The sequence below is a fragment of the Seriola lalandi genome, unplaced genomic scaffold (genome assembly GCF_002814215.2).
Source record: "Seriola lalandi dorsalis isolate HSWRI2012SDOR001 ecotype SW California unplaced genomic scaffold, Sedor1 jcf7180002054522, whole genome shotgun sequence".
NCBI classification, from domain to species: Eukaryota; Metazoa; Chordata; class Actinopteri; order Carangiformes; family Carangidae; genus Seriola; species Seriola lalandi.
Genome location: NW_019525075.1, coordinates 223,232 through 250,473, shown reverse-complemented (window position 1 = coordinate 250,473; position 27,242 = coordinate 223,232). Strand labels below are relative to the sequence as shown.

Here is a 27,242-nt window from a genome sequence, read left to right as displayed (position 1 = left end):
CTCAATCTGATCGAGCCCAGTGCATGACACACACACACACACACACACACACACACACACACACACACACACACACATTATGCTACTTGTGCAGAACAAATGTACAGTATTTCTGCCATGATTGAAGTTGAATGAGATTGCAATGAATAGTCAACAAATCCCATTAAAATAAGAGTATTGCCTGTTTGGCCAGAGGTCCACTAGGAAAAATACTGTGGAAAATAACTATGAAAGACACCTAAAACAGCCACACAACTGCACAGGGCGACATGTTCCTTCATTACCATGAACACGGGCACTGTAGTTCATTTTGAGTCAATCCTACAAAGGCAGTTGCTGATGTAAATACTCACTAGCTCACCAAATGTGAATAAATCCACATCTGAAAATAGACCTGGGCATCTTAAGTAGAAACAAAGGCGCTTGGGGCTGAGAGTGACGGACAGACTGAAAGTCAGAAACCTGGTCTTTTCATGGGATTAGTTGTCAATAACAAAAGCATATACCAGCCTTCTCCTTCAAATTCATTACAATTGTCTTCACATTAGGACAAACCTAATGTAGTCTTTCCTTCAGCGAAGTCATCAATTATTAATTCAACAGTAGACTTGTATTGATCGTAGTATTTCAGCATGCACAGACCTCAGCGCTCCTGGTAGTTTTGATTTTAGTTCCAGAGTCATGTAAACTCACCTCTCACTGTTACAACAGCCTGTTCACGAAGCTGATTCAACTTCATGTGTGTTTGTCTGGGTAGTATCAGATAACCGGGTTGATTTGAGCAGCGGTCTGCTGGATGGACGCCCTGCTCTCCAGAGAGTTACAGCTCTCTTGTGAATTATAAATGAGGTGCAGCTCTGGGGCAGTGGCAGCAGGTTTGGGTAATAACCATCTCAGCCCACAGCTCTCCATCAGCTAAATTAAATCAGCCTCTTCTCTGGAGAAGTGCTGCTTGCTGCTCACAGCTGGGGAAAAAAATGGATTTGAGTGTTTTGTAAGAAGTGATACTAAACATGAGTGAGTGCTGTGTGTCATACAGTATGTCATGTATATGTGGATAGACAGAGGCATCAAATGGCAGCACTTACATAAACATTTGGTAATTATACAGGTCAGAGATGGACGCAGCAGATCTTCAGGTTCTTTCAGTCTTTGGTGTCAAACTAGAAGCAAACAACAGGTAATTCTGAGTGAAAGCAGAATAAAATTATAATATACTACAACTATAATAAGCATGAATGTACTGTTGTTTTAAAATTCTTCAGCCATGCAGTGCTGTGCCTCTGGAGATGGAAATGTCAGTCCGTTCGCCACTTAAGTCCAGATGGAAATACCTCAACAATGTATGACATGTCATTTTTTTCACATTCTTGGTCCTCAGAGGATGATGATGATCACATGACTTTTCCTCCAGCACCATCATGACATCTGTGTCTTTTGGTGAAATGTTTCAACAACTATTGAATGGATTACCATAAGATCTGGTGCGTTCTCCTCGGGATGAATTTTAATAACTTTGGTGACAATGCTCACAGAGCATGCATGCATATTTTTGTACTTGCGATGGGGTTTCATTTTCATGGTTTATCATTAAACTCGTAATGACATGTTCTCTCAATGGTTCGAGCACATTTTCCTCACTGAAAGCTCCATAATAATTCTATTAATGTGTTAGTCAGATGTATCAAACACTGAAAGCCAAAGAACATAATGAAAACAAGAACATTTTTATGATTTCTTTGTAGAGAAAAACACTTGGATACTGTGTAATCCTGCACACACACAAAACATGATCATACCACAAGCTTCATTTTTTTTGGTTTAGATTTTTTTTTAGTCTCAAAACCCAACAATAAAAACCATCAACATTAGAAAACTTTTTTTGTTTGTTTGTTTGGCAGGTCACTCCACAGCAGTGGTGTGCCTGTGTGTCCGTGTCTTATAGTTTGTATTGTGTCATCCAACACAGTCGCTTTTACTGTAGTTGCCATATCTGTGTGTGTGAGGCAGGTCTCAGACTACTGTAATCTCTGTTACAGTGGCTGAAGCAGGCACCTGCTACACTACATGTACATTATAGTGGACACACTGCCACCATCTGGCATAGCCAGCATGTTCAGGGGCCCGTGCAAGAGGTGGATTAGTTGACTTCTGTGGATAAATTTGTAGAGCAAATCCCAGATCTCCATTGAGCTCTGGACTCATGTAAAAGGATCTGGTCAGTGTTTCCAGATAAACGTGCTTCTTAGAACAGTACGTCAATGACTGGAAATATTTTCAGTGCACATTTGTTGAGCTATATTTGAATGTCCTCTTCATGCACTCATTTCCACAGTTAAAGAAAACAAAGCTGCTCTCTAATACATTTTGTTGGAAGCACTGGAACACCGTCACGATGACATATGATCTCAACTTTTATTTCTGTAGTTCACAGAATTACTTTAATGCATTCAGCCAGTGGAAGAAGTATTTCAATCTTTTACTTCAATAAAGAATACCAATACAACAATGTAAAAATAGTCCATTGCAAGTGAAAGTCCTGCATTCAAGATCTTGGTCAAGTAAAATATGTCTTATCAGCAAAATGTACTTCAAAGTGGCCATCATGAGTGTTATTATATGTTATATCATTTTATTGTTATTACAGTTGCATTAATGTCTGAGCAACATTAAATATTGTAGCTAGTGGAGGTGGAGTGCATTTTAATGACTTTATGTAATTGTTGGCAGGTTTAACCTGTAAAAATTCACATATATACAAAATAAATTATATAAAATGATAATTCTGTGAGTAAAATCTTAATATGCAAACTAACTAGTGAAATAAATGTAGGTGACTAAAGAGTGCAGAAATTCCAAAGTAGAATAAAGTAGAATTAAATGAAAACACTCATGTAAAGTCATCATCATTATCATACCATAAACATACTGTATGTTACTGAATTTGACAAGCCACATACATATATATCAAAGCAGCTACCTGCCTGGCAGAAATTCAATATTTACCAATTCCAGTGGAAACTTTTCCTGTTTATCTTTTTCGTAGCTATTTCCAGGGGCACAGTGATTCAGAGAAAAAACGACGCCCCTAACATGAATCACTCATAACGTCTGATAGGATCCACTATAACTCCCAAAGCCAAACAGTGCATGAATCTACAGGAATGATGACGCTTCAGACTGGTGAACATTCACAAGAATATTATTCTGCCTTGGGTACACACAGTCACTTTGTTTTAGCTGTTCCTCCATCCTCTGAGCGTCTGCTGTGATATAAACCTTCCTCCCCAAGTGTCTCCAAGGCAACATCCATCACTTTACCCTTTATCTCCAGTAACATCACTCCAACACATTTTTGCTTTTGCTTAAGATATCTGAAAAATGCGATATGACAGATGCTTGTTAGTACAGTATGTTAGACATTTGTACAGAATCTCTTCTTCAGTCATGTCAGGTATTGTGCAGCTTGACTGAACAGCCTCTCTTTGTGCTTTTGCTTTGATGTTATTAAACACCAAGCTGGTTAATGTTCTCCTATGCCTCGGTACACCCATGCTAAATGTGAGTTTGAATTTGAGTTGATTGTTTGTGTAGGTTGCTGTAATTACGTTTTGGTAAATGTAATGGCATGATTTTATTTCTGAGTGCGGCTGATATTTGCGCGTCCATATCTATGGGTGGTTATTATTGGCAGTAGGGGCTCTCTGGGGTTAGTGCAGCGTCCTTTGCTATTTCTGAGTGTGAATGTGGAGTCTATTTTCAAGGTTGCCATGGAAACCATTGTATTTGTGGTGGCAGTGATTGGTGCTGCCGGCCGAGCAAGATTCTGCTATTTTTGTCATGAGTCAACACCTGATACACACACTTTCTCTCTCTCTCTCTCTCTCTCTCTCTCTCTCTCTCTCTCTCTCTCTCTCTCACACACACACACACACACACACACACACACACACACACACTTGGTGTACATGCCTGAATACAGATGTAAACAGACAGTTACACTCACACAATGTGTAAAACCACGCCACATACTTAGTACATAGTGTTTGAGAGGCATTAACAGTTAGACATTAACTGTTACCAGACATCTTGATAGATCTTCACCATGACAACTGTAGTAATCACTGGCCATTAAATCTCTCCACCCAACTGCATCATGTTTTCTTATGTTCTGCTGTCCAAGCATGTTTCATGTTTGGAGTATTGACGGGAAGAGACATCAGTCAGGCTTAGACAAGTTTACAAGACTGTGCTTCTATTGGTAGAGTGTACTTCAGCAGCAGCAGGCTTATGTAAAATTTAAAATAGAACAATTATTGGTTTGTCTACTAGAGTGATGTACGATATGTTATGTTTTTCATTGTCATGTCAATCATTGTAGCTCTAGCATGTAGTGGCAAAACTTAAATAACTATTATTATGATACTTACTTGTTATTCAGTAGTTCACAATATGAGAGCAGCAAGTGCCTTTCACCATTGTTTATCTGTAATTGCATCATTCCTGATGCACTAAGTACACTGCTATGTGGGCTGAAGGCAACAAACTAAATAATATTTCAATCAGAAGACCTGAATTCTCACAGTGACTTAACCAGTGATATTATTACAATGGGGCTATTACTGAACTAGATTAATCAATCAATTCATAAGAGGTGTTGTAAATTAAAACATGCTTTTTCTTTACTGGTGAAAGAGGTGCAAAACATGATTTCCATGAAATGCAAATGTTATGTGTATTATCATGGGGAACCTTACAAATGCAAATGAAAAACACCTAGGACTCAGCAGCTCCATGCCCACTCCTTCAGTAGAGTAGCCTTACCCGTAATAGCCCAGATTTCATTGTCCTCCACAGACAGAACAATGAGATGGACTGTATATGGAAAAGATCACCGTGGCAACAGGAGCCCCAGTTTGAGAAGCTGGGATAGTGGAGGCTGAGGCCTGGCCTAATCAATGCCTCACTGTCTCAGTAAATCTTGTACTGGAGGGCACTTTAATCCATGAAATTACTACCTGAATCATTGCTGACTGACAAAAATACATAAACTGGGAGAGGAACAAGAAATAAGGGATTAGATATGAGAGGTGCAGGACATTGTGCACATGCAAGGACTTATGAGTAAACACTAAGAGGTCAATTAGAGGTCATCCGTTAAGAATAGGAAAGAGAATAACTATTTATTCCCAAGCATTTCTAGGACAAGACAAAATAAGATAGTGGCCCTGGTTGTGCACATTACACAGAGAAAACAAATCTGCTAGAGGAAACTTTGCTATTCTTTGATCCTTAAAAGTAAGGGATGAAAAACATACATTTTGGCCTGGTGGTGGTGCCAGTGTTTGGGCTTAGGGCTTAGGAGAGGTCATTTTATTACTTAAATCAAATTTCTTCAAATCTCCGTGGAGTGGCCATTTTAAGATGTAACAAACAAAACCTTTTCAGGCTCAGTTCTGCACTGTGAGATTTGGCCCATATTTCATCAGCCTTTTGCCTCACTCAAGTCCAATCATTCAGACCCTAAGACAAGAGAGAAAGACTTCAGACATTAGGGATTCCTGACAGCTATGATATCCCCTGCTTCGCAAAGAGAACCGCAGAGGTGTCAACGAACTGCTGGAAACATGGCTGACAAGCGACCAACGCTGACAGTGACATCTAAATAAAATCCAATATTAATCAATTCAGCTACTTGTTCAGACACTGCCACAAACACTTAACACAAAAAGTAGCTCATTTAGGCCATTTATCTGGTCTGACTACAAAGCTGGCAGTGCAAGTAATCATCTCAGAATAATGCTTGAACACTCCTAAGACATGATAACGGGAGGTCTTCCTCTCTTCCTATTCTATCGACATTGTGTGAAAGCAGCATAAACTCTACTTTGTCAGCCTCAGGTGCAATAAGGCCCGGCTGTGCATATATATCTATATATATATATAGATATATATATATACACACACACATACACAGTATATATATGTTTGTGTGTGTGTGTGTGTGTGTGTGTGTGTGTGTGTGTGTGTGTGTGTGTGTGTGTGTGTGTGCGTGCGTGTGTATGTATATACTGTATATATAAACATACATACATATGTGTGTGTATGTGTGTGTGTGATCTATTTATACATAATATATTTACATATGGTGGAGTGCAAAAGACTGAGACCACATTTGCTTAGATGGATGGTATGTTGTGTTGTGTAGCATTTTGTTATTTCGATCATATTCACTTCCTAATTTCTGAGGGTAAAATTGGACAATACAGTAAGGACACTAGGACCCTGCAGAGACAGAAGCTCTGGTCCTATTTCTCACTGCCTCCTGCTCCATCTCTGCAGTCACTGTGTGTGAGTGGTGGGGGAAAGCAGAGAGTGAGCTGGTGGCTTTGCAAGAATTTGCATCAGCATCGTTTCAGAAAAATCTCTGCTGCCACAGCTGTAGTCATCCAGGGAGGAGGGTGCACAAGGCAGATCAAGGGGACGAGAAGAGAAACAGGCTCTTACAGTGGCAAGTACCTCAGCAGCATTCATAAGGTACAGTGATTGATGTCCAATGTGTACCTCAGCAGTGGGAGCTAAAGCAGGTTTTCATCCTCAGAGACCAAAGCAGCAGACAGATGTATCAGGAAATACTCTGATTTAGGTACATCATTCTCTCTGCCCTGTTGTCTCTCTGTTTCTTCCCATCATGCTGCCTGATTCTCACCACATTTTCCTACTTGTTCTCATCCTCTTCTTCTAATCTGCTGATTACATACTGTTGAGCGCAACCAATAGATCTAATTCAATTGTAATGTGATATATAGAACGTGGGCCTTGATTTATACAGTGGGTGTAATGCATTAATGATTAATATATAAATGAGTAGGCGGTAAGACATGACTAAACCAGGCAGGAGGGTTAAAGTGAATTGGGAGTACCCCTATGTGTGATTTAGAGACACTGCTCACTGAGGGCAATCATTCATAGGTGATGAGGGAGGTTAGAGCTCAGTTTTTAGCCTGATTTGTACTATTATCACTGCAGACAGGAGACAACATCTCGGGCTTTTTGTTGCATCTGTGGCAGAGAGCTTTCATAGCAGCAAGCAAATGGGTTTTCTTGATCTGACACATATATACAGCAGCAGCCACCCATGTCTGTTTGTTGTCTGTAATAGCGAGACACAGTTAATATGCAGACAGCCTCTGCAACCTATGAATACCCTCAGGTTTTTTTCATTTGAAATACTTAATTCGCTCATACTTAGTGATCAGGACTTCCGTAGTGGCAGACATCCGATTGTGGCTTATGTACAAAAGCAAAATCCACACACATTTAACCTGGACCTACATACATGAGGTACGCATTGGCAAGGCCTTCCTGCAATCCATGATTGTTTATTTTTGTTGGAAAAAGTAGCCATACACAATCAGTTTAGACCAGTGGTATACATATCCAACAAGAACTCTCTCAGCAGGTGTAGATGTGATGGTAAAGGTCTATTACCTATTCAGTGATAGGATTCGTTTTAGGGAATTAGCTTGCATTCATGCATTGACAGGATGTGTGCTTGAAAAGTATTTATCAACTGCTGCTCCTCGGACCAGACCGGATTTATCCTTGACATAAATAAAACTGTAAAAAAAAAAAAAAAAAAGATCTGAAATCCCATATTTGCATTTTTTGTGCGATCAGTGTGATCATCAACATGTATTTGCATGTAACATGTATGCACGACAGATTTGTTAACGTGGCTCAACTCCGATGCGTGATGATTTATGATTGTTCAATTCATTTTACTCCTGCAGTTCTCTCAGCATATTGCTAAAGAGGTGCCAAATGTCCCTTCTTTGAATAATGCATACTTAATTGAGTTAATTGGTTTGAGGGCTGGTTTTGGATTACCTTATCAGTTAGATTGCCTTAACAGAGATTTGAGAAGGTACGGAAGGATTCTATAAAACTTCATCCGAGTGAATTAATCTTAATGGTAGCTGGGGCAAAAGTGAAAATCAGCATGAGCAACTGATTGGTACAATTAGTTCATATGACTCACAAGTGAAAATAAGAGGCCACCTATGACAGGAATAGATATGCGAACGAAGGCACAAATACACTCACAGTTTATCTTCCTCTGTCTTTCTCTGTTGTTTTCAGGGTGGGTTGTAACTGATTGCAGACATGAAGATTTTCTAAATGGATAAGAATCATAAACTCTGAACCTCCTGACAATCACAGCATCATCCCTCGGACTATAAGGCAGCCTTTGACCTCAGCCTCTGTTTTCTGGCCGTACTTCCTGGCTTTGAAGGATGGGTGATGGGCCTGTGACTGATCCTGCCTGCCTGCCTTATCCCACCCTTCAATGGAGCCGATGTGGAACTCCTCCCACCCACCTCCACAGCTCATGTCCAACATGTCTGCCTCCTCTCTGCCTGAGGGCTGGGCTCTGTCCCAGTCGCTAGCCCTGCTGGCCATGCTGCTCATGGATCTGCTGGCTGTGGTGGGTAATGTGGCTGTCATGGCGGTCATTGCCAAGGCCCCACAGCTCCACAAGTTTGCCTTTGTCTTCCACCTGTGCGTGGTGGACCTGCTGGCAGCCCTGGTGCTGATGCCCCTTGGCATGCTCTCAAGCCGAGCGTTCTTTGGGGAGGCCCTGTGCCGGAGCTACCTCTTTCTCAGTGTGTGCCTGGTCAGCGCTGCCATCCTCTCGATATCTGTCATCAATGTGGAGCGTTATTACTACATCATACATCCTATGCGCTATGAAGTGAAGATGACTGTTGGCCTGGTAGCATCAGTGCTGGTGGGGATATGGGTCAAAGCCCTGGCCATGTCTGCTCTGCCGCTGCTTGCTTGGTTCCTGCAAGGTGGAAAAACTCCTCTTTTGGAGAGTGGTGGGGTTGGAGGAGGAGGAGGTGGGGCTGTCCCATCTCCCCCTGCTCAGGGTCACAGGCGCTGCTCACTGCATTGGACAGGGGGAGGCTCAAACCGCTTGGCCTTCATGGTCCTATTTACTCTGGTGTATTTCCTGTGTCCACTGCTTGTCATTCTTGTTGTGTACTGCAATGTGTTCAAAGTGGCTCGGGTAGCTGCCATGCACCACGGGCCTCTGCCCACCTGGATGGACACACCTCGTCGCCAGCGGTCAGAATCACTCAGCAGCCGTTCCACTATGGTTACCAGCTCTGGGACGGGGACAGGGACAGGAAGAGCCACTCCACAGCGCCCCTTTGGGGGAGGAAAGGCTGCAGCAGTGTTGGCGGCAGTAGGTGGGCAATTCCTCTGTTGCTGGCTGCCCTACTTTACTTTCCACCTGTATTCAGCACTGGCTGCCAGCCCCCCAGCCACACTGGCCTCTCTGGAGGAAGTGGTCACCTGGATTGGCTACTTCTGCTTTACCTCCAATCCCTTCTTCTATGGCTGTCTCAACAGACAGATCCGGGAGGAGCTGGGCAAGCATCTGCCTTGTCTGTTTCGTCGAGCAGGGGTTGAGGTGGAGGACAGACTGCCCAGCCGTGAAGGATCCATAGAGGAGAATTTCCTTCAGTTTCTTCAGGGCACTGGCTGCAACTTGGATCCTCAAAACTCTCACAGCACCTCCAGTCCTAAGGGGGAGGCCTGCTGCCCCATGGCTCAGTCCCAACCAACTGAGCCAGCACAGCCCATACCCATTGATTTCCGTATCCCTGGACAAATTGCAGAGGAGACTTCAGAGTTTATTGAGACTGAACAGGTGAAAAACAACCACATATATACAGACAATTAAGTTTTTAATGTCTTTATTTCCTGAAAATAAGTCTAATTTTGGTCATTTGAATATAAAGTGTTTCAGGGAAACATGTTTCTCTATTTCTACTGAAAGCTGCTCAACAGGTAGCTCCGTTAACTGAAATGACTTTAAATTGTATCTTTGAATCATTGCACTTTGCCTCATTAGATTCCATCCTAGATTTTGAAAACAGTCACAGTGATACAGGTAAACGCATTTGTTTGACATGCCTTTCCGTCGGTTGCTTGTGACCAGGAAAATTACTGGTAGATTTAAAAAAAAAGAAAAAAAAAAAGGCAGTATTTTGGCCTTCCACACAACCGCACAGCTCTGTACAGTAAATGACTCAGTGAATTAATATTAATGTAACTTTTTGAAGTAAAAATAACATTAAATATATGTTTGATCCTATGATGCCAATTGAATGCCATTCAGAGATAAGTGTCAGAACATCCCTTTTGATCTCAAATTAGTGAATACTGAATGGCCTTTGGTATTCAGAAGAAGTTTAAACGCTCCAGACAACAACAGATACTGTATTTGTAACTGTCAAATCAATCATTTTGAGACTCTGGCAAGTTGATTATTTTTTAAAAGAGTTTTCTAAATTAGAAACTTCAAGGAAGACAGCAATAAAATACACAAAATTGTTTAGGGGATCCATTGAAGGAAAAGCACTACTCTCACTTTTGAGTGGTAGGTGGGCTTTCATCAGTGATAATGCCACTCTAACCCTTAAGCCAATCTGATCATATTAGATTAGGAGGCAGACATATTGTGGCCTAACTCTCATGGAATTGCTACGAGTTGTTTACAGACAAACTTCTGAATTATGTTCTCCTTTCTTTGGTGCTTGTCCACACATTCTTGTTTGGTTTCCTAAAAAACGAGCCAGATCTGTTGTGACTCAGTTTAGGAAGTAAGTTGGCTTTATAACTCATCTTAAGGGTCACCCAGCTTTCTGCCATGTGATGTATTTATCAGTATATTTGGATATAGATCTTAAAAATCAGTATTCTATTGATGCACTGCATTACATTCAAATATGATCCTTATTCTTGCATTTGTTAAATGTACTAAACTGTATGTTACGTTTAGTAAAACTGTATAAGTTTGGGTTGTGTATGCCACTCACCACACCCATTTTTCTTTTTATTAGTGAGTGTAAGTATTTGTTATGAATTTCATTACAAGGAGGCCGATGTATTTTGACACGTATGCAGTAACTGCCTTCTTTGTGTGTTTTTCAGCTGTGGAAATTTTTATCCCGGAAGGAGAATACATGTCGATTTTTTTGACTACCCTGCTCATCAGGGTTTTTACAGTACCTCAGATGCAGGAAAAGAAAAAAACATTATTTAACAGCCCTGTGCATTTCCATGTCAAGTGTGACTCCTGCACACTTTATTCTAATGTTGTAAGGAGACTAAAGAGGATGTGATTGCTTGTTGTGGTTTTATTAGAAATGAGGGTGCAGACTTTGCTAAGTTTTTCAGCTTGAGTTTGATGATGAAATGAAGTAGTATTTTATAGCAAATCGTTAGGGATTAATATGATAAAATGTATGTGGAAAAGTATGATTGAAATATCAAATCCTTTCTTAATGTGCAAACAGGGTTTTTAAGATATTTTTTCAGTGACAAAGCCAAGCCCAAATCAAAAGCTTGCTGAGCTTGATCTCTTCTTTTCATCACGTCTAAATATCCCAAACTGTGAATGACATTGAATGTTTGTGTTAGGATTTTCACTTGGTCATATTGTTTTTTTTTAATGCTGTGATTAAAATAAAATAATTACTTCCACTGTACTGCAAGAAAATGAATGTGTTTAGAAAAAACATGGCTAAAACTTGAGTGAGAGATGCTGTTGTAATAAAGAGTTTCTATGTTTGTAAAACATTTTTGATGCATTCTCATAATTTGATCAATGGTGTGTGGCTGCTGTCACAAATAGAGTTACCATCTGCTCTATTTCTGTATTTCTGTATTTTGGGAGTCAGTGTGTGTGGCACAATCTCCCCGCTTTGCTTTGAGATTCTATTGCAAAAAGAGAAGGTAGGAGGATACAGTTCAAACACTTTGACCTTAAGGTAACATTTAAACCTCAAAGGCCAGAGCCAGTGGTATGACCTTTTTAAGAAAGAAAAGATAACTGTCAGATAGATAGATAGATAGATAGATAGATAGATAGATAGATAGATAGATAGATAGATAGATAGATAGATAGATAGATAGATAGATAGATAGATAGATAGATAGATAGGGAAATAATGTTAAACTGTACTCAATCACAACCATCCTGCTACTGTTTAATGCTGTTTCAGTTGGAAGATGCTGGTGTGTGACAGGCCTCACACCTCAACGATGGACCTCAGTCAAACCGCCCCCAGCTTCACCAGACTCTGCCATCCCCATGGCAATTATTACCTAGTGACATTTCTCAGAGCTGTAGTGGGCGGTAGGAGGAGCTTGCTCTATTGGGAATCCAACAAGACACCCTTATCTGTGACTTCTTAAAATATATTTCTAGACTAAACTGGAGCTGACACATGTTTTTGTCATTCTTTCACAATCTGGGGACTGCTTGTGTGAGTATTTCATATTGTAAACTGAAATAACCCTTCCTATTCTGTTGTTTAGAATTACCTTTGATTATTTCCATGTAATCTTGGATTGCCTTATCTTTTTACTTAGAAATTAAAACATTACTGTTATATTCTGAATTCTGAAATGAATTGTTATTTCACGTACTGTGTGAAATGTTTCCATACATACAATTTGTTTGTAAAAATAATTAAGACTTTTATCCTTTTATTTACATTACAAGCAAATTCAATCCTAACCTGTATGGTTACCTGAATGTCTGTTTGGACCAAAGCAATACAAAGCAAACAGCTTTGTATTGTTTGTACAGCAACTAGAAAACATTGTTGTTAACAAAAGAACAACACAAGCTGTAAACAAAGTATTTTAAAGGATTTTCGAAAGCCAGCGATAAGGTGTAGGACAGGCAGAGTAAGACTGTATGACATGATAGCTGGATCAGTGCAAAGAAAAGAGTGTCAAGCATCACAGTATGAACTGAGAGCCTTCAGTTGAATGGAGGGCATTTAGCTGGAGCACAATTATAAACCATGGCCTGGAGAGTGTGGGGGATGCACAAGGAGCCAAAACAGGAAGTGAAAATTGGAAGTGAGATGAAAATGCTGAAGAAAAGGAAACAAGTATGTAGATTATTATGGAACAAAGTCTGGAACATTAAAAAGACCTAAATGGATCCCGTACTAGCTTAAAACTGAAGTAGTTCATATGTTTCCATTGGGGACAGTGGAATTAGCTGAACACTTACACTCTGCCATTATATAGGGTTGTTATGGCAAACATCTTAGCAAGCATTTACCTATTCACGCATGTGGCCGACACCAAGCAACATTATCATTCATCTGGAGTAGCTTTCTGGCTACCTGACAAATTTAAGTCCAATAGTTGTTCTCCTCTCCTTGCTCTGGTTTGGTCTCTGCTAATTCCAGAGGAAAATATCTGTCTCTTTAGCTGCTAAATGGTGCACCATGTTCATCAGCTAGGCCCTTACTTTGCCTGGCTGCTGTTTGGTGTTGGGCTGATCGTGTACATTGGCTTCACCTGAGCTTTTCTTTGAAACTAGCTGCTGCTGCATCTGGAAACAACACTGATGACAGTGCGGGGTGTAAAACCAAAACCATGAGCTGAAAGATGCTAAAATGCTTAGTTTGTTACTACGAGTGACGCCTTTTACACAACACTTTATCATTTGATCCATTTTTATTGTAAAAATGTTTAAGCTTTAAAAACCATGTTCCTATTACACATTATTCTCTACACCAGTAGTAGAGAACCATACAGTATTATAGGCCCTGTGCCACTATCAAGAGGGCAAATTTATAATCATAAGCACTCTCGATTGATCTGTATTGATCTCGATGATGTTAGCCATATGGAATACAGTAGCCACGGTAAAAGTTTGGCTTCAAATAAACATTTTTGGGAGATTCTGAACAATAGTCCTCAATGTATTCTGCTGCCCACTGTGTAGACCAGCTGCTCACTCAAAATCTTATTTCAGTTGCAATTGTCATTGACCTTGTTTTCAAAGGGCAGAACTGTCACTGAACAAAGCCAGAAAGTTGACTCCAGATGGAGGTTGTTGCTTTACATCACGTTTCCTGATGCTGGTCATCAAGATGAAGTGGAGACAGATGGACAAGAGGATTGAAGCCGGATTCTGTGGCAGAAACTGACCTAGACAATGGGGTAGAGAGGGAGAACAAGAAAACAATGATAACAAAGCTAACAGAGAGAAATGATAAAGCAGAGAAACACAGTCCAGTTCACATGGATAAGCACCCAAGTCAAATTTTGAGAAGCACATAAATGGAGGCACACAACAGTAATGCATCTATATGTCCAGATCCTATTGATGATCCAGTCAATCACCTCGCTCAAACTGGAACCTCGTATGGTACTAGTGAACTGAAGTCTTATCTGTTGGTTTTAATAAGGGTCAATGGTTTTTATTCATGAGTGACACACATGGTTGAATGAAATGTTGGACTTCAGTCCCGAAAGCCCCGAGTCAGCAAACACTGCAATGTGTTCCCAATTTTACTTGATGTTTCTGGCAGTCTTTCCGTTTGCTTTTGAAATTACCATGTCTGGTCGTTCTTTTAACTGAATACACAAACTATAGTGTTTGAGGCAATTTACGGCTAATTTACTCCTTAAAAGCTGGTGTGTATTGTGTTGAAAGTGGGGTGTGGCCAGTGGTACTGTTATTTGATTCTTTGAACTTTGAGATAGTTTTACTTTAGCATTTCCAATTTCTTATACATTCTACCTCGACCACATTTCAGAGGGAAATATTGTACTTTTCACTTCACTACATTTATTTAACAGCTGCAGTTATTACTTACTTTGCAGGTTAAGATTTTAAGCATATTAAATATTATTTATCACTATGTATTAATTTAAACAGATAATTAGCTACTTAGGTCCTCCTTAGCAACAACATTAGAATGAAGCTTACATGTTAATAAATCAGTATAAATAATCCAACAATATATAATGTATGACAATATACTATAACACTGACTGGGACATTCAGGGATTTTTACTTACAATGGAGCACTTTCATATTGTGGCTACTTAAATTTCCCATTGCACCCAGAAACCAACTAGTGCATAAGAGCTAATGGTTAAGTTAATTAATCAATTTGTTGATTGAAAAAAGAGTAAATTGGCAGCAAGACGATTTTCTTTTGTGATCAGACAAAACAAGACATTAGGAGTACGTTAAGGAATAACGAAATTTTATTCTATTTTCTGACATTTAATGCATTAAACAATCAATTTGTTATTAAAGAAAATAATTGTCAGAAGTGATGAAAATGAAAATATAATTTAATTCCCCATAATAAGCACACCTGATGGTCGTTTACTGTCCCTATACAACACAACTACTGTCTCCCATGTACAACAAAACTACTTCACAGTACAGCTGAGCACGAGACCTGATCAAATCTTATCTAACTTTGACATGGACAAAGAGGAGCTCATCTCCTTCTCTACTCCCTGCCTGGGTGATTTGAGGACATTTCCCGACCTCTACTCACCCTCACAGCAGGCGGCGCCTTTAAAACTAAAACTTCGTCTTTCTTTTGAGGAAACAGCTTTTACGTCAAAACAAAACCCCACCTAACCGAGCAAAGGTAAAAAATTACCCCCCGGTTACTATTTACTAGCTTAAATTAGGCTGTTTTGGTATCTTCTGCTAGCTAAGGTAAATACTTAAACGTCTGACGTTGGTTATAAGCCGATAAATTGACGTTACAGGCATCAAACTGCTGGTAGTTCGTCTCACAGTGAACTGCTAACTAGTTGGTTTAACTTTAGCTAACGAGAGGCGTACGAAAAACTTAGCTATGTGAAAAACACGGTCATTCTTTTTTTTTTTTTTTTAGCAAACTAGCCGATAGTTTCCAGCCTTACAGTAAACTTTAATCAGGCTCCACGGTGCTCGGTGTTGCCGTAGCTGATAGCTGCTCAGCTTCTTAGCTATCTTCTGCCAGTTCAACATACTGTGCTGTGTTGCTGTGTGTTTTCAGCAGGACATTCCCTGTCTTCACGCGCCTCAGTGAGTTTCTGCTCGACGCTGGTCCTCAACAATGTCAGGTGGTAAGTCCGCAAGCAGTGACACAATGCAAACATCTGTCAAGACCACAGTCAGTCATACAATACACTTTAACTGTTACATAAAACATGATCCAATATGAATCAAAAGTATTCACTCCCCTCTATGTATATATTCTCATATATACTGGCAATTTTTCTCATTTGTGTTACAAGTACATGCTGTATATGTGCAAGGGGTGTCTGTGTCGATCCTCAGCTATTCATGTAAAAGCCTGACCCACTGAATTCACAGAGACATATTCTTTTAAAACAGACCACAACAATGTCAGGACAGTCCTGTACAGGGTGTACCTGCAAAACTGTGAGCTGGGACTGCAAAGTTTCAAGAAAAACATTTCATGATAAAGTGTGTTAAAGAATATTGTCTGCACCGAACACCAAGTCATGTCCCCTGCACAGTTTTATTTTCAGAGACACTAACTAACCCTGATAGAAAACCACTAAAAACTGTTTTATCATTATTATATTTTAATAAATGTCAAATTTTTGTGATTTATCTTATTTTGAACTTGGTCATTGTAATCTGTAGCATACTGCCAGCATGCAGTCATCTCAGGTTGTCCTGTGGGATAGTGTAAAAGAAATTGTGTTTTGTGGCTTATAGGTGGTTGTGTGCTGAACTTTAAACCCCCATGAGAATGTGGCTAAACAGAAATCAGCAACCCACCTGATATTGCAATCTGGCCTGGAAAATTCTGGACGTCTGACTCTAAATGCCACTGCTTACCTCAAGCTTGAATGCATAAGTCAGGGGGTTTAGTTGTTGGACACTTTATTGTCTTTAGTGGCCTTGCAACAACTAATGTGATTTCTACATCCTCTGACACAGACTTTATAAGAAGAAGTGAGAATGAGAAGCGGTACTTACAGTTACATGGTCACTATGACATGGTTGAGGTGGCAGCCTAATGGTAACTGTTTCATGACTTCCCCCTACTAATGTCTTCAGTTAAGAGTTGTTTTAGTGACTGCCCTTTGTTTACAACAAAACCCTAACTCTTACAGTACAATACCTGATTGAAAATCCCCTTACTCAAAAAGCAAGCTTACATAAAAACAAGCAAATAAACATATATCGTTAATTGTCTAGTCCTGGTGATTAGCAGAGACAGTGCTATTATTAGGAAAAAGCAATGCAAACTGTGTTTTGTAAAAAGCTACAATAATCCTAGGTTTGTTTTTCTAATGCATAAACTAGCAAACTAGTCTTTGCATGCAAGGTGTAGGTAATCTAATTAGAGAAAATTATGTTTTGTTCAGTTGGCTTTGATGCCGTTTTACATTTTACATTACATATAAAAAGGCTAGGTTTTTCTTTTTTTGAGTGTATGGCCTCTGCAAACAAAATGCTGAATTCCATGAACTTTGCTCTGAAGGAGTGAAAAAAAAATCCCCAAGCAGCCAGTGATATGCACAGTGGTCTCATTTTTAGCAAGAGGGTGTGCAGACAGAAAGCGTGACTAAGCAGCAGAGGCAAAGAGAAAACCAAAGAAGGAATAGCAAGAGCTATCAGGGTAACATAATTTCCTTCTGTTTCCAGGTAAGGTGCCTTGAGCATGTGAGTGGTCTGGTTTTTAGCAAAATGTGTGACATATTGTAGGGGTAGTTAAGATTTTTCTTTCAGACAAAAGTAGGCCTCTGTTTTTTAGCCTTTGCTGCTGTTGCTGCACCAGATGGTGAGCGTCAGCTCTCTCAAAAACTGGGTCAGATTCAGAAAAAGCTGGAGACACCCTAAAACAAGATTTTTTTAATTTGGCAAAGATAAACCTTGACTTCTTCCACTTTTTTCTGCTGCACACCAGATTTATGTTTGAAAGACGTTACTGACGAGCTCATTTAACAGATGGCTTGATTTTTTTAATTTGATTGTTGTGTTTACAGGTCTGTTAACATAGTTTGAATAGGTTTGTGATTAAAATGCAGTCTTAAGTAGTTTTTAACCAAATTTCACAGTAATCCTAACAAAGAGTGGCTTCTAGTTTGTGTTTTAGATGATCAGTTTAGAGATCAGTGTAATATTTAATAGAGTGTGGTGACTGTTGAATGCCATGTGTAAAAGTGGTCACACTTCATGACATTATCAGCATCAAAGCATACCAATTCCCCTGTAATGCAGTGTTTTTGTTTCCTAGCGAATAAGTTGCTAAAAGTCCTAAAGTTGCTGGACCAGCAATCTTGTGTTCGGAGGAGACAAACGTGTTATGTTGTCTAACTGCATACATTTTTTATACCACTAGATGGGGATCTTTACTCGTATTTTCACCCCTTGTGCTCTACCCCTGTTCAGTGACAGAATCCAGATGGTCCAAAATACTCTTTAAGACCAATATTAGATATTTCCCAGGCTATCTTAATATACAGTAGATGTGGTGCAGTTTGTAGATATATGTATATTGATCTGTGACATGAACTGAGTCATTTTGTATTTTATGTATGCCTAGGGAGTCTAAAAAAACATATTTTGAAAAGCCAAATTGGAGCTATCATGAACACTGGCAGTAGAATGTATTAGTGTAGTTTTGTATTGTCTCAGATATATATAAATATATGTGATAAACAACAACTTTTGAAAAAGAGTTTGAAAGTTTTATTTTACAGTTTAGTGATGAGTTTGTTTAACGATATGTTTCAGTGACACAAAATGTAATTAAAACAAAGTGTCAGTAAAAAAAACAACTGTAGCTTGTTTTGTTTTGCTTGATCAGTCTCCTGACTTTAGGACATTTATGTGGTTACTACACTTTCAATAAAAGTCTATATTGATAATGATAAATGCTAAACTACAAGAACCACATGAGAATGAGGGAAAGCTGTGCATGTACTGTACTTTTCAGGGGTTGGTTTACTGGCTCTTGTTGGGCATTGGTTTTGTCACTATTTATAATACTTCATGTCAGGTGGGCCTGTGCTGTGTGTGTGTGCCGTAGCCTGAGCTCTCTGTCTCCCCTCAGAATTTTCCAGCAAAGAAGATTGGGAGTTCACTAGTCAGCTTACACACTAAGCTGGTGTCTCTGCTTATCCACACTGACCGTTCTGTATTCTTTGCCTTTTTTCGTCACTTGCCGTTCATCTGGATCCACCGTGTTTTTTTTTCTTGGCTGAATACACATTCTCATGACATCGAGTGTATCTAATTCCTATTTTTAGATGAGTGGAAAAAACTTTTGTCCTTCGCTCACCTTGGCGCTCTGCTGGCGGGGTGTAGTCGGTCTCCAGGCTTGCTCGCTGTCATGCTAGCTACACACTTTGATCTGCAATGCCCTCCTCTGTGGCTATTTTCCCCTGCATTGGCTACAGGAAGCTCATTCCCTGGTTGCTAGGGCAACCAAGGAGGATGGCCCCTAGCAGGAGCGGGGGAAGCCTTGGGCTGCCTTTCAGCTCGTCGCTTTGCAGCATGCCTGCTGACCTGCTGCTGGCAGGGAGGAGGAGCCAACTCTGCAGAGGAGCTTCTCCCGGCCCAGTATGGGTCCTGCCGCCCCGCTGCCCCACCATGAGACAGAGCTCCAGCATTAGAGCTACTGCTCCTCTCTCCCTCTGCTGGCCACTGCGCAGCTCTGACTCGCTCTGCTCCAGTAGTAACAGGAGCACAGACGGCAAGATGTCATCCTCTTCCTCCTCCTCCACCACCGATGGACAAGGGAAGCCTAAACCTAAATCCCCGTTTCGCAAGAGGGGGAGTTTGCAGAGCACCACCAGCCCTGGTGAGTGGGTGAGAGGGGGTCCCATAGAAGGAGTGAGGGAACTCTATTACATGATGGCTGGTTCAGAAAATTACACAGATGCGTTTGCAGTGGCATTTAAGAATCCATGCTGCCCCACAAGGAGCAATAAGACAGAGAACTGAGTTTACAGAGGTAGGGACTGCTGCAACTCCAGTTACTGTGTCAGTTTTATTTCAGACGTAATTGAATTTGTTTGAAGCTTTGACTGATGTTGTGTATTGCTGCCCTATGTGCATGTAATGCATTCATTGCTTCAACTAGGGCTGAAACTGAGGTAATCTGATGATAATTGGTATTGTTGTTATTTTCGCGATTATCCATTTAATTGTTTAGTGTATAAAATGCTAGAAAATATGGACTAAAGCACATTGCGTGTTCTCAGAGTCCTTGACTGTCTTTTACTGTCATATTGTGCATGCTGCTGAAACATCACACTATTTGTACTTCAGGAACCACCTTTTGATAGTGTTTCCCACATAGATATGCACCCATTTTTGTATTTACTATTTCTTGCTTTAAAATCTTTGTGTGAGTCTCTGTGTAAATACAGTACAATTGCAGATAGATGGGAACATATGCTCTAATGGTGCGTTCATATCCAAGTTTGCAAGTTGACTTTAATACTGTGGTTTCCTGGGGTTGACCACTCACTGAAACACAGGAGTTCATTTTAAACATTTATTTTCCTTGTTTGCATAGTGAATATTGGAGATAATATAATCTAATTTATTAAAATTGATAAGCAGGGGTTATTTGCATTATTGCCGGATTGTAAAGGGTTGCTCAGCCCTTTAGTGGGCCCGTTGGCCTGTTGGCCCCCCCTGTACCAATAAGAGTTTATCAGGGGTCTACTGGCTGTGGACTCTGCTTATCTTATCAGTGTCGGTTAGACAGAACAGCGCAGTACTTTTATCTTGCTTCTTCACTTCTCCAGCTGTTTGGCCACAGCCTCAGTAATTTTGTTTAGGAGAATATGCACTGACTGTGAAGAAACTATCATTACATCAGCGACAGGCATATATGATGGTCCTCTAATTTTGAGTCTTGAAATATTTTGCTACTACAGCTAAGGTTTTACTGCATTTTATACTCCGTCGAAGTTTCCGTTTGAATCCTCTATCAACATCAAAGATACGATAACTATCCAAAACTGAGTCCATCACTAAATGTATTTTTAGCATGCTTAAGTGACTGACCCGTGGACTGTAGCGGTTCAAACTCAGATGCTATTCTTTGAATAACACATTTCTTATTTACATTTGCAATCTGATGATATCATTAAAACATATATTTTAACATAGTAAACACATTCATATTTTAATCAGTTACAACAGGCCTTCTTCTCTGGCATGTGATGGAGTTTTTGCTATTAGTGTTACACTAGTGTCAGTTCACGATGTGTGTGCAGGGGTTTGATTAACATGTTAGAGTGATAGGAGACAGGCCAATTGATGGTAGCTCTATGATTACCTTTGGAGTTCATGGTAACTGGTCTCTGTGGACAGAAACCAGAGAGTTAGAGCAGCAATTTATCTATAAAGCAATTAAATGTTAATATTGATTTAATTTGAAGTTGCTTCCTCATTGTGCCATAGCACAGCACAAATGTTCAGTGTTTGGAGGGATGCAGCAGCAGATCTCACTCAGTAACTCACGTTGACACACAATATATTGTATTTGCTGAGGAAGCCTGTCTTTGCTGCAGTAATAAATAACTTAGAGGTCTCTCCATCCATGCAGACATTTAAGTCCTTTCAATTAGCCGCTTGGTTGAGCTCTCTGCACTCCCAGTCTCTTATAAAAGCCACATGTAGGCTACCCAATATAGTACTTCCATCTGACCACACCAGTCTATTAGCATTCTTGATGCCAAATTGCTGCTGTAGAAAAATCTACTGTAGCTACAGCTTGAGCACTTTGTGTTTAAACTATGTCACGAATTGGAGGCTTCAACATTTCCTGTGTTTCTTCTTGTACCATCACCAGAAATAGCTCTGCTCCACGGCATCTTTCCTTTCAAGAACCTCTGAAGTTTTTTTTCTTTGCTGTTGGAAACATTGATTACTCAGTCAGTTTTCTCATCTGCAGGAATCTGTCTCTGCCTGCAGGCCTTTCTCTCCCACTGGACCCTGATTGCATCACATGAAGCAGAATATGTAATGCCCTAGCTTTGCAGCTATATGACGTGATATATATAGGCTGTTAAAGTATCTGCCAGAGAGGTGGTGGGATTTCCTTTCTCTAGCATAAATCACTACTGCACTTTCTGTTGTGATCCGATACAGTCTCTCTTGATCTTCACTAACTTACTGTCCTCTGACTTAACACCATCTTGTGAAGCTCTTATATATGGGCTGTCTGGTAGTCTAGCTTGTCATTTGATTATTGTAGGAAAATATTTTCTTTGTTTCTTTCAACTTGGCTTGTCAACTCAATTACATTTGCAAAGTCCTGTGATGGCTGCCTCATTACATGATAACCCACTGTGGATTTTTGTTCTCTGTATGGTAATGTAGAATTTAGATGGTCTCTGGCATCTACACTTTGCATACAATTACAACTTTCCACTGACTCGAGCACTATGTATATACTTGTGAATATTTGTGTTATTCTAAATTAATGCATATTTTCATTTTTATTTATATTTTTTTGTGCTATAAGTTTTGTGTTACACAAGGCATGCACTCAAAATCATGAAACACACTGGCTGATGGTCAGATGACCCAAACAAACACCAGTCACAGGCCATTTGAATTTTCAGCTCCACATTGATTTGTAGGCTTCCTTCTCAATGTACCTCCCTGCTGCAGTTGACTGCTCACTGTACTCCTTCCACTATTCCAGCCTCCCCCTGTTCTGGTTTATTATTAACCAGATATACTGTTCCTGTCATGCCATGTCTCTGTGGGCTTCTCTCCTGTAAGTATATTCTGTATCTCACGACTTGCCGCATCATGTGAGCTCTGTTCTGTAACTCCCAGGGAGCTTTGTTACACTCGGAATGAATAATTGCCGCGTCCACACATTGTTTCCTTATGGACTTAAACCTGTACAACTGGCAGCCCCATAACTTCACTGTTGTGGTTGTGGGTGTTACATCACATTGTAGGTGTCGCCCATTCTTGCTGAAAAGGTGTCACAGTAGGATTTTTGTCGTCACCACAGAGAGACAAAGCAGAACCTCAGTGCCACTGTGCAATTGAACCATATTATTCATATTTTTAAACTGTATTTAGAGCATTGAGGGAGCGAGTGAAGACACATGTAGTACGAACCACAACTAAAAATGTATGGCAGTAATGACTTACCGTATGTATTACAAAACAGTCCTTGAACTTTATGTGTAATCAGTTATACCAGTGGGGGATTTGGGGGATTTATTTTGGTGAAATATGTAATAAATTGTGAATATATTTAAGTATTTTCTGATGACATTTTTATTTTTTACAGTACAATTTAATAGTGTACTTAATAGACACAGATCTGTACATCTCCATCTCGCCACTAGAGGGAGTAGCTGGGACAAAAGTGCTGTGTAAAGCATGGACGTACCATGGTGTAAAATCAGACCATTAGTTTTAAACATGTGGCTGGTTGTTAGTGTCTCAGGTCTTTGGTTGTTCTTCAGTAAAGACATGACTGAAGACCAGTTTGCTCTGTGTTACAGTGGAAAATTCCATGGCTTTCTGAAAGCTTAGTTGCTTCCCATGTAACTGGAAATGTGTCAGCTCTGGAAAATGGGGAACTAGGAACCAAGGCCTTGAAAGCTATCACACCAACAGGTGGGCCTGTTGTTGCTGGAGGGGACCAGATAGCCAGCAGCCTAACCATATCTGTCCTTTTAGTCATCACCACACACACACACGCACTCACACACTTAGGGCAGCTAGACTCAACATCATGTCACTGGACACACTGTTTCTCACTGGGGTGATTTGCAGGCTGACAGACTGTGCTCATACTCATGGTTATTATGGGTTGTATTTCATCGCAGAGGTACAGTTAAGCATGCTGCTTTGCCCTGTCTCTGCTCTCAGCATGGCTCCCAGTGAAGATCCATTTCCATTTAATCCATCTCATTTTTTATCGCGGATGGACCAATGTCACCTGATGTTCGGTCCCTGACCAGCTTTAATGATCTCCCTGCTCATAGTCTCCCTTTTTTAAGTATACATGCACACACTAGATTCAAATACACATACGTGTCCTCAACACACACTCACACACAGCACAGTTTACTGATCTTGAGAACGCTCTAAGAATCAGTAGATGCTATATAGATTGTCACTGCTTACTGTATTTAGCAATCAGTTGGTGCTTTTCTCTGTTGTAAGTTTATTGTTTTTGGGTCTTAGACAGTTAATCAAATTTTTCAGTATTTTCTGACTTTGCATAGACTAAATGATTAATAGATTAATTGATACAGTAATGAAACCGTTGCATAGTGAATAGTTAGTCAGAGTGGCTTCCAGAGTGTGGTCAAAGTATCCAAAGTTTGATCTGACCTTAGGACAGGCTTTATAACATTTATGGCATTCTGTCATGGCAGTTCTACAAAACAAACAATACACTAAATCTATTTAAATCAAAAGGATAGAATGGTTTCAACAGAGTCTCCCTCAGTAAAGACAGCTGTGCCAAGGTACGTGCATGTACATGTGAGTCTTTAACGAAGTTCATATAAACAGGACACGTGTTATCAGAAGCCTCCTCACAGCAACACTCTTTTAACTGCCTCCAGCTTTGATACCTGACACACCTTTTGTCTCAGGAATTGGATATTAACCTCTTGATGTCCAAGCATTCCTAAGCACTGTGTGTTACATGTTGACAGTGTCAAGTGACACAGTGCTCCTCTTTGCTATATCCAGATATGGTGAGAGCTGCACTGACCGAGGTGGCAAAAGGTATTGTGGCCAGACTGCAGGCTGGATAATCGCAGAGGATTGGAGGGGGAGTGTGAATGCGTGTGTCTGTATTTGTCTTTTTTTGAAGTGTGTCACTTTCAGCGTGTATGCACTGTGCATGTCTACAGATGTGTTTATATGGGTATACAGTGTGTTTTTATATGTATTTGTGTGTGATCTGCTGCAGGGAGGATTTACTGGTTTGAGAACATTCCTGGTGGACTTTTGGCAGAGAGATCCGCAGCATCAGTGAATGCTGAGAAGCCAAAAGTATTTTTGTTTGAATATTTGTCCTGTTTTATTCACATGGGAATTTCTGTGCAGGGTTGGAAATTAGGTTTGCTTGACCTTAGTGATAATGCCAGCTCTTGTGTGTCTCTGGGAGAAAGGGAGTGAAAATAATGTGCAGGTACTCCCCTGTGCTGTTTATTAGTCTCGTGGGAAACAGATATGTTGAACACAACAGCGATAAAAGCAGGGAAGCTCAAGCTGGGGTTAAAAATAAACCAAGACTCCAAGTGCTAGGGTGGAGACATATACAGTCTAAATTTTAATTTACATCAGACTGTAGCTGTCTTTTGCTGTCAAACTTCTCAGCTTGCTCTGATTTATTGTCAAACACTGTAGTCTATGGCAGAACACACACTCATTGCTTACCCTGTACGTTGAATGTCATTTCAGTTCTTAAGCTCAGAACAGAAAGTCTAAGAAAAAAATTTGCCTTTAGCTAGTTGAAGTTCATGGAAATATAATGCATGAGAACCCCCACAAGCACTATAGGATGCTATAGGTCACATAAATCTTAATACATGTGAGAGTACCACTCATATACTACCCAAGAACCCGGTTAAACATGTTAAGATTCATTCCTTTATTTAGTTCCTTTATAAATTTAGACACCATTAGGCTCCTCTATAGGCTTCTTAATAGGTGAATGAATTTGAGATACTATCCCCTCTAGAGGCAGTTTAAACATGGCAGCAACAATAAATTGTAACAAATTGTAAACTTTGCTTTTCAGTCATATTGTTTACTATCCTCTAGTGTAGGTTATCTATTCTAGCAATGCAAGATTATGTCCAGAGAGATATTATTTTACTGTGATATGTTTTAATGAATAGTAAGTTTATGGTTACAGTTCTGCACAGACAACATGATATTATAAATATAATAGGTATTGAGGAACTCACATGTCATTTTAGGCTGTAGAAATGCTGGAGCTAGATTTGGGTGCAGCCTCTGTTGATGAGCATGTTGTTGGGAAAACCATACCCCCTTTGCTGTGATCAAAATAGTGCAAAAATTGGACATATATATTCTGACCTTATGTGTGCTTCACCACAAGTGTTTGTGGAATTGCTTGCTTGTTTTTATCAAAGTGAAAGTCATGAGTACTTCTAGGCTTTTTAAATTCTTGGTTATATTGTTTTATTCATTTGTGTTTTTCGTAAATTACTGCAAGACATCTCAAAGCATCAAATCACATTTTTAAATTTGTAAAACACTGAACCATATGTTGACTATGTGGTAAAGACCTGTCCGTGTTTGCTGGAAATGTTGATGTCAGGTTTTTAAATGAAATCTTTATTGAAGCAAAAAGCTTGAAATAGATGATGTTGATTTGCTGTGGTGTAGTTTGACCTCAGCTGAGAAGTAAACGTCCTGCTCACTCAGGAGTAAGGATGTCGAAACATCACTGACCACCACATTTTAGGCCCATCATGGTCTTGGTTGCACAGCTACAGCAATGAGTATTGTGTATGTAGGTCAACTTTTTTCAAACACTGTGGGCGATGGGTAGGTGTTGATTCTGGTTAGTACAGTTCATTTGTAGGGTGGAGAAGGAAAATTCTCTCTGCTCTTAAAAGTTAAATAAAGTCTTAGTCTGTTTTTGCTCCCAGTTGTAAACATCTAGGAATACAGACTACTAGTGTGATGCAGAGTTCATTTCATTCCTCACCAATTTCACCAATCATGCAGTCACACAACTGGAGGGAGGCATTTCACATCTCTCAAAGTTGCTGAGCTGCTTAATGCCAATGTGTTTTGGGCCTTTCAGACTGGGTTAGTACACAGGGTTGAGTGTGGATGTGGTTGAATGAACAATGAAAAACTCTTGAATATGAGTCGGACAAGTAGAAACACATTGTCATTTTACTTTCCTCTGAGTCTTGTGTACAGTGTATTTTTGGCTTGAGTTTGGTTGCAGCTGGTCATTTGTATGTGACGGTATTTTGCACAAAAATGAGGATCTGTCTAGAAGTCAGTCCCTGGTGTGGTTTGTGTCTGCCTTTTGTGTGTCTTTCATGCTGATGTTTGTGTGCAGCTCTATGTGTGCCTATATTTGTTTGACCTTCATCTGGAAAGTTCCTTGATGATCTTTGCTTTTAAGTGTTGCTTTGAAATGTCACTAAATATCGAACTTAAAATGAAGCTTAGCAGATTTCTTGTGCACTGTAAAACAACAAACAAGCCTTTCTTGTGCCATACAGCAGTCATGGGAGAGAGGAGGGAAATACCTTCCACTGGCATCATGTGATTAGTAAAGTAACATGTTATGCAGTATGCAAATGAGCTACCTTGCATACACATGATCATATAACGATATACTTGTACGTGCTTAGTCATG

The 27,242-nt window shown here is 40.0% G+C and overlaps 2 protein-coding genes and 1 long non-coding RNA gene across 9 annotated transcripts in view; 2 read left to right on the top strand and 1 right to left on the bottom strand.

The window, feature by feature from the left end:
• Window positions 1-6,368: 6,368 nt before the first annotated feature.
• LOC111660724 (G protein-coupled receptor 61-like) lies at window positions 6,369-12,017 on the top strand. The gene is made up of 2 exons (XM_087176012.1): window positions 6,369-6,537; window positions 8,143-12,017. Exon 2 carries the CDS (start codon window positions 8,351-8,353, stop codon window positions 9,752-9,754), a length of 1,404 nt encoding a protein of 467 aa, XP_087032138.1. The 5' UTR covers window positions 6,369-6,537; window positions 8,143-8,350; the 3' UTR covers window positions 9,755-12,017.
• Window positions 12,018-13,538: 1,521 nt separating this feature from the next.
• Window positions 13,539-19,296, bottom strand: LOC147818692 (uncharacterized). The gene is made up of 2 exons (XR_015437719.1): window positions 19,164-19,296; window positions 13,539-14,034 (listed from the first exon to the last, which is right to left on the bottom strand). It is a non-coding gene; the product is annotated as an uncharacterized LOC147818692 (long non-coding RNA).
• The window catches only part of ampd2a (adenosine monophosphate deaminase 2a), a 32,343-nt gene continuing 20,414 nt past the window's right edge, over window positions 15,314-27,242 (top strand). For 2 of the 7 annotated variants that reach the window (XM_023414085.2, XM_023414084.2), the window contains exon 1: window positions 19,241-19,685. In XM_023414085.2, coding sequence (XP_023269853.1) covers window positions 19,241-19,685 — 445 coding nt within the window. Of the gene's footprint in view, window positions 15,501-15,799; window positions 15,967-17,388; window positions 17,525-19,240; window positions 19,686-27,242 lie in introns of those variants that run through there. The other 5 variants (XM_087176010.1, XM_023414086.2, XM_087176009.1 and 2 more) reach the window with 5 other exon arrangements.

Coding starts and splice junctions, on each gene's coding strand:
- LOC111660724 (XM_087176012.1), top strand. CDS start 8,351: ATGGAGCCGATGTGGAACTCCTCCCACCCACCTCCACAGCTCATGTCC.